The sequence below is a fragment of the Anarhichas minor genome, unplaced genomic scaffold (genome assembly GCF_050575085.1).
Source record: "Anarhichas minor isolate MPS153535 unplaced genomic scaffold, ASM5057508v1 ptg000137l, whole genome shotgun sequence".
Taxonomy (NCBI): domain Eukaryota; kingdom Metazoa; phylum Chordata; class Actinopteri; order Perciformes; family Anarhichadidae; genus Anarhichas; species Anarhichas minor.
The window spans coordinates 1,044,386-1,052,516 of record NW_027466583.1 but is presented as its reverse complement, the minus strand read 5'-3'; the positions used below and the strand labels follow the sequence as shown (position 1 = coordinate 1,052,516).

General features: G+C 40.0%; 1 protein-coding gene across 1 annotated transcript; it reads left to right on the top strand.

Moving 5' to 3' along the window:
• Nucleotides 1-996: 996 nt before the first annotated feature.
• cfi (complement factor I) lies at nucleotides 997-7,661 on the top strand. The gene is made up of 15 exons (XM_076085013.1): nucleotides 997-1,011; nucleotides 1,108-1,274; nucleotides 1,653-1,806; nucleotides 1,915-1,978; nucleotides 2,085-2,250; nucleotides 2,405-2,607; nucleotides 4,166-4,267; nucleotides 4,338-4,491; nucleotides 4,888-4,913; nucleotides 5,312-5,454; nucleotides 5,770-5,873; nucleotides 6,077-6,181; nucleotides 6,267-6,442; nucleotides 6,820-7,070; nucleotides 7,593-7,661. The coding sequence occupies exons 1-15, from the start codon at nucleotides 997-999 to the stop codon at nucleotides 7,659-7,661; spliced, it is 1,899 nt and encodes a 632-aa protein (XP_075941128.1).
• The last annotated feature ends 470 nt before the right edge of the window (nucleotides 7,662-8,131 follow it).

Here is an 8,131-nt window from a genome sequence, read left to right as displayed (position 1 = left end):
CTGAGCCACCATGCCGCCCACATATTTAGGTTTATGTGGTTATTGGAATACGGGTTTTTTCCACATGCACAATAACAACCCCTCCCCCGAATCTTTAGTAACTTATGTCCCAGTGAAGTACATGATCAGTCAGCCAAATCAATCTGGAATCTGCATGTTTGTGTCCACATTGACAAGCTAATGAATGATTGATTGATGACATCATCAGTGGACAGAAGAGATATTCGACTGTCAGTCACATTGCTCCCTGACCGACAGAAGAACGGCCTCTCCTTCTCCTTCTGTTTCTTCACTGTCACATATATTCTATTATATATTCTGAGTCATTTATTATTTTTTCCATTTTTGAGCACAGGAAGAAAAAGAGGGAAAACATTTTGTTAGAAACTGAACTGTGGAGGAAATCAGACTGCTGATGTTTGTCAAGATGAGATCAGCTGGACTTTCTGTTCTCTTGGTGTTTCTTTTGATCTTGATCAGTCGCTCTGAAATGGTGAGTTGAGAAATGCTGACTTGCTTTTTCAGTGTTCGAAAATATTCCATTACTTTCTCTTTCTGTATTTGTGTAACTTTTACTTGTTTTTATGACTTGCATTATGAAGGACTTTCGACCATGTATTTCTGTTTGATGTTATTAAGCGCAGGGTAAAGGTGGTGTGTAGAATAGTGTTGTATTGAATGGTTATGTTTGAGATTGGCTACAGTATACATATAGTGTATAATACAGTTTAATATACATGATTATGTATTATGTATAGCTGTAGCTACGATAGAGTATATTTAGTTTAACAGAGTGCTGACTACCACATCACATTTAGGTAAACTATGTGGTAGAAGTATTATGATAATGGGAGTAATTTAATAGCTTACAGTAAGTTGTGCTCAAGTCACGTCACTTTGGTCAAAGACAAGTTGACCAAAATACTTGAACGAAAGATAAAACAACTGCTGCATTCAACAAGCAACAAGTACTTGTCCTTTCACTGAGATATAAATATGTGTATCATCTGCGTAACACTTTAGCTCGATGATGAGCATAACCATATCCTGTTCTAAGTTGTTTTCTGTGTCAAATTATCAAATTATAACGATCCAATACCCACACAGCAGGTGACACACAACCAAGAGAAACAAACAACAACAACCCCACCCACAACCCCTGTGGTTACCAGCCCGGCCCCCACAACCCCTGTGGTTACCAGCCCGGCCCCCACAACCCCTGAAGCACCCAAGGAAGACGAGTTTCTGGGTCCACTTGAGTGTCTGAAAAAGAAGTAAGTGTTTTTTTGATTGGCTGGGCTTCTTTCTTTAGTTGTTGAATTTTGTTTTTTGTTCGTTCCTATGGTCTGTTATGTTTGTATTTTCCCTTTTGCATTCATACATTCTTTCTGATTGAGTCACATGTCTGGTCCCAAGGCTAGTCTTAAGCTACTGACCCTCAACCTCAAGGTCGCAGAAACACTGAGCCAACCACTACGGCTACTTTGTTCTTTGAGCTCCGAGTGCAGCTTGCAAGGTCCTTCACAAAGGAAGGGAAGCAAAGGGAATGTGATATTCAGGATAAAATACAACGAGAAATGAATGTAATAGAATAATGTGGGATGAATCTGTGTTTGTGGTTAATGCGATCTATCTTTCAAAACATGTATCAGGTTTACTCGTGGATCTTGTGACTTGGTGTTTTGTCGTCCATGGGAGCGTTGCATCGATGGACATTGCTCCTGTAAACCCCCGTACCTGTGTCCCGCGGAGGGAGTGCATCCGGTTTGTGGGCTGGACAATAGAAACTACCGCTCCTACTGCCAGGTAACTCATGCGTAAGGATAGATATCGACAGCTATGCTGTAATATATATAGTTTTATAGTTTTGTCAAACATCAGAACCATGTGAAATGGTGGTAATCTGTTTTCCAGGTGATGGCTCTGTCCTGTTACAAGAACAGACCCGCCATGTCCCACTTTGGGGGGAATTGCGAAGGTTAGTTCTCAAAGATACATTCAGTGCCTTGTAGTATGTTCAGATAACAACATGTTATATCCCTACTTATAGTTAATGTTTCCTTAATCTCTCTCTGTCACCACAGCGGATCAGCCGAAGTTCACGAGTACAATAGACCCAGAAACAGGAGTGGTCAAGATCTTCATACCAGACCCCGTGAGCCCTGAAGGTGTTAAAGAGTTACTGGTATGCTGGAAGATTTGGAACATGGCGGCTGCCAACGTGGCCTGCAAGAACGGCGGGAATCCACTGTGAGAGGACATATGGTTATATAATATAAATATATATATATACATTTACATCAGCTGCTAGCCTACAGTAGCTCCATCAAATGAGAAATATTTGTTCCATGAACTCAATTTGACGGTGATGTCCCTAAAACGTGACTTTTGTGTGTTCCTACAGTGGTGCAGTAACTGCTGATTCCAGGCTTTACTCTTTCCTGACAACCGACCACGACAACAAGAAGTTTCCAAAACGGTGTGTTAGCGTCCGCTGCCAAGGTTACGAGACATCCCTAACCGAGTGTGAAATCTACGACAAGACCAATATTGGCAAAAGGAAGGTCGCTACGGCCACCTGTCATACGGCATCACTAGCACCCGGCGGTCAGTTTGGTTTTTGAACTGATTCTATTCTATTCTTTTCTATTGTTGCCTTGTGTTTAACAAAGATCCACATTAACAACACACTGTCAGGGGACTCATGACTGTTTACAGCAAGTTTACAGCTGTGACATTCAGAGATGTTAGAAGATTAGAAGGGTTTTTATTCTGTCATTGTACGACAGGGTTGCATAACGCAATTTAGGTTGTGGTCCCAATAGGAAAGAAAACAAACAGCAACAAACAGAAAAACTGTATTATATATACGGAGGGTGGAGGATGAGTGAAGGAGTCTCACAGCCAGAGGAAAGAAGCTTTGAAGTCTGGTGATACGGCAGCTGATACTTCTATATCTCTTTATCTATATACTGTATATTCCTTTGACCTTTTGTCCAGGGACACACACGGTCTTTGACTTTGACAAAATTCAAACAAAATGAACTGTGAGGTATCAAAAAGACAACGAGTGTATCTCGTAACTCGTAGATCTGCCCACAGACTGAAGGTGTAACCGGCAAAACACGATAAACCAACCTCCACTATAGAGAGAAGGGATTATAATTATCTTTATTACCTTTATACAAACCCTGTAAAGAAAGAAGTCAAGTATGAAATGTATTAAAAGGAAACAAAGGTTGAATATCCTGTAAGCTATGTGAATTAGCTGCTAAATATTTACTCAAATGAAGATTTTTAAGACTTCCTGTTTCTAAAGCATTTAAAAGAGAATTGTCATTGATCCCTAAACATGTAAACATTGTTATATCAGTGAACTATTTGTGACAATCACGTTACAAGTTACTAAAACAACGAAGCTCCGCGAATACATGCGGAGTCGGCCGTAATTATGTCATTTTCTGGCTTGCGCGCCTCATGCCGGCTTTACTACGGTGAGTATAAACTCAGCTTAAAAGTCCACAGACACAAAACCTATGACGGCATATATATAGATATATATATATACAGTAAATATATATATCTATATATATAGATATATATATACACAGTAAATATATATATATATAGATATATACTGTATACAGTAAATATATATATACATATATATATATATATATATATATATATATACAGTAAATATATATATATATATATATATACAGTAAATATATATATATATACAGTAAACATATATATATATATATATATACACAGTAAATATATATATATATATACAGTAAATATATATATATATATATAGATATATACAGTAAATATATATATCTATATATATATACAGTAAACATATATATATATATATATACATATATACAGTAAATATATATATATATAGATATATACAGTAAATATATATATCTATATATATATACAGTAAACATATATATATATATATATATATACATATATACAGTAAATATATATATATATAGATATATATAAAGTAAATATATATATACATATATATATATATGGGGGCCCAAACTGGCTGACATTTTGTGCTCTGGTGCCAAACACTGAACAGTTTTGAGTTAACCGTGTTTTTGCCATACCTTTCCAGTATTGTGACTTCTTGTGTTCTCAGACTGTGGCTTCAGATGTGCCAACACAAAGTGTGTCCCTCTGAACCGGACTTGCGACGGAGTTGACGACTGTGGCGACCTCAGCGACGAGATGTGCTGCAAAAGTAAAAGAAAGAAAACGCACACTTTTTGCATTGTGTCGTATTGTCTTTTCATGATGTTTATGGTTCACAGAATGCAGGAACGGAGGTTTCCGCTGCAAGACGGGTGTGTGTGTGCATCCAGAGGCGCTCAGCGACGGACAGATTGACTGTCTGGACGGCGAGGATGAATTAATGAAACACGCACTCAATCGTGAGATACGCATTCTAACATCTGTTTACCCAAAAGTAATATATTAATATTCAATTTGGGAAGATCACTGAAACTTATTAACACCTAACAGTCCTCATGGTTATCTTAGGCTCCACTTCCTGTAAATAAACAACCCAGTTAATGTGAATAGTTGTCACACTTTGAACAGACCGACTCCAGGAACACGCCTCCCACCGCTGCAATCATTTTGTTGTCTTACTTTACCACCATCTGTTCTGAGTGTTTGTAGTAATAATCGTACTGTATTTATATTCTCCACAGAACCAGAAGCGGAGCACAAACCACTCAAACACTTCGGTAATGTATACCTGGAACTGAGGTAGAGGGCTTTGAATCTTCATCGGAAACTATTGTTGTTGTTAGTATGTGGGACAATAATGAAATTTGTTGTTTTGTTGTTGTTGTTTTTTTCAGAGTACACCTCCCCCAAAAACGGTATGTAGCCTTAACATTGACTCTTATGCTGCGTTCACACCAAAAGCAAACCGAATCTTTCGCGTCGCTTTCGTTACTCACGGAATGTGGGTATGTGGGGATCCCTTTAAGGGAGCAAACCCCGACAACCAGGTTCCAAGATCTGGCCTGAAACCAGGAGAGCGAGGCCGTTGTTACAGCAGATTAATGAACACGGTTGTGGAATATCTTCAACTATCACATAAGGCTTGAACGGTTCGGGTGTCCAGTCACGTTCCTTTAGTATAAGTCAAACCTCAGGTCACCAGGTCACCTTACCACAAGTCAGGTTTCGTCCCACACGCCCCCAAGACAAAGTCATCAGGATCTCATCAGAGCTGGATGGGAATTTATTAACAACTCAATGCATGTGTGTCCAGAAACGAGGGCCGACAGAGAACATTTGGAGGCCAACTTATACTGCGGGATTCCCAACGCGACCACGGTGGACGACGTGGAGGTTGAGCACCGAGCGAGGGCCGGCCGCTTCAAGAGAGTGGTGGGAGGCGTCCCGGCAAACCCGGTCAGTCAGGGACGCACCTGTCTGTCCGTCCATTTTCACAGTCAGATTCAGTGTTTTTAGCTTTCAAAAGACAGACAGTGCTGTCTTTAAAGATTTTGTTCTATTACTTTGATCAAAGTACTACATTTCAAGCCCTAGCTATAACATTTTGATGTAATGTTACTACCTTTGTACTAGTTTTAAACGAGCATGGTGGCGATTGTATGATTTTCCAGCAGCCCCTTTGCTTCCAATCGTGATTTATAAATAACAAAATGTTAATTTATTTATTATATTTCTAGTAGTTTCAAATGGGAATCTGTCCCTGTTGTGCAGACTCAGATCCAGTGGCAGATTGCTCTGGTGGAGAACAGGAAGATCGACTGTGGAGGCGCTTATATCGGAGGATGCTGGGTAATCACGGCTGCTCACTGCGTCAGGTAGGACCAGTGTTTAGGTGGAAGTAAATGATGATGCAGTAGTATCAGTATGAAATATGAGCAGTGGTGGTATGTGGTATGGTGTTGGTATGTTTTGTAGGAGCAATAGTTGTATCTAAGGAAGTTGTAATGGCTTTAAAAATCCCAGAAGTACTAAAAGTACGAGTAGTGGCCGTTGTAGTAGTACTCTCTCTCTTCTTCAGGCCCACCCCTTCTGCGTTCAAGGTGAAGTTTTCTCTCTGGAGGAAGTTTCAAGCTCAGGACACAACTGACATTGTTCCTGTTGAAGACATTCGCATCCACCCAAAGTATTTATCCATCCGAACGATCATAACACATGCTCGTGATCATTAATTGAATGGTAATAACGTGGGTGTATTTATACACCTGCAGGTACAACGCCAACACCTATGAGAACGACATCGCTCTGGTGAAGCTGGAGAAGCTTCCGTACAAGGACAAATGTTTGGAGGACAACCCGGCCATCAGCGCCGTCTGCGTCCCCTGGTCCTCCCAACTCTTTCAACCCAACCACACCTGCAGCATCTCTGGGTGGGGACGAACCGCAGGTGTGTTCCTCCGCCGACCGGAAACCTAACATCAGTGTAAACGAAGCCCTCCAGTGAAGAGATAGATGAGGCCACTCATTACACTAAAGAAGAAAGAATACTTACACCTTCAGTGGTGTTTTAACAATCTGATTTTATTCCATATTAGTTTAGCTTCATTAAAATATGAATTTAATTTCATCAACATGTTCATTTAGTGGCATGAAATGCTTTCAACTTCACTAGAAGTGAAGAATTTATCGTGTTCCACGAAATATTAAGTGGATCAAAGTTAAATTCATGCTCTGAAGCTTGATAAGCGTCAGGTTGTCCGTCAGCGTATTAACGTTGGAAGGTTTAAAACGTCAGCGTTTGAATATTGATGACTTTGTCCACAGATGGCAGAGCGGCTCAGGTGTTGCTGTGGGCCAACGTGTCCCTCATCGCCGACTGTCAGAGATTCTACAAAGATCGCTTCAAACCCGGCATGATGTGTGCGGGCGACCTGGACGGCAGCGTGGACTCCTGTCAGGGCGACAGCGGAGGTCCGCTGGTCTGCGAGGACGAACTGGGAGTGTCCTACCTGTGGGGCGTCGTCAGCTGGGGAGACAAGTGTGGTCAGCCGGGGTTCCCTGGAGTTTATACACAGGTACAAATACATGCAGTGTTTTTACACAGCAAATATATATCACTATACTCTTTCATCAGTTTAAAAAAATGCAATCAAAACTTAAATATTTGCACCAGGCGGCAACCTCCTCGATTTATTACCTCAGTAAACATTGTAAACATGAGTTTATGGTCTCAATCTCTAGTTTCAAGTCTTCTTCAATACAGCATGATGTTCATTTAGTACATTATGGTCCATTTAGAGTCAAACAGACCATAAAGCAGGGGATGCTTTAGGGCGGGGCTACACAGTGATTGACAGGTTGTAATCCAAGATGGCGACGGCTAAATAGCCAAACTCGAGGCTTCAAAGCTGAAGTCCACAAACCAATGAGTGACGTCGTGACGACTGCGTCCACTTCTTATATACAGTCTATCATTTGTACTGAATATTACAAATAGTCGCAGTACAATTTATTACATCAGCTTTTATATTCTGTGTTTTATTAACAGATATAACTTATGGTTATGCTGATGACTCCCTCCTCTCTCTGTCTGACAGGTGGCTCATTACTTTGAGTGGATACGACTTCACACAGGGTGGCCTGCCGTCACCAAGTTCAACTCTTGATGAGGCAAACACACCCTTACAGAACACTGAATTAAGAGTCAAGCTGTCACGTACCTTAAATAGCCGATTGTTAGTTCACTGATTTATTAAAAATCGTATTGTGTTATGTAGTGTACAGTGTTGTACTATATACAGTGTTTGCTGGAGCATCGTACTGATATTAGGCCACTAAATTGTAATAGCCTGCAGAGGAAAGTTAGCTCTGGAGCTAACTTTAGCACATTTACATTGAGGTGGAAACTGAAGTGTTAATTAATGTGCACCGTCTCTAGTAAATAAAAAAAATAAATAGATTAAAATACTACTTTGTCCAATAGAATGAGTTTTCCGGTTTCTCTGGCTCACAAATACAGAAATTTGTTTATATGGCCAATACTGTCAATAACAGTTTTATTAGTATTTCAGTGCTGATTTAATTGAAAACAATCACATTTAGCAATATAAATAAATATTTTCTATTCTCCAATAGG

Coding starts and splice junctions, on each gene's coding strand:
- cfi (XM_076085013.1), top strand. Junction 1,807..1,914: donor ACTACCGCTCCTACTGCCAG/GTAACTCATGCG, acceptor TCTGTTTTCCAG/GTGATGGCTCTGTCCTGTTA. Junction 6,443..6,819: donor TGGGTGGGGACGAACCGCAG/GTGTGTTCCTCC, acceptor CTTTGTCCACAG/ATGGCAGAGCGGCTCAGGTG.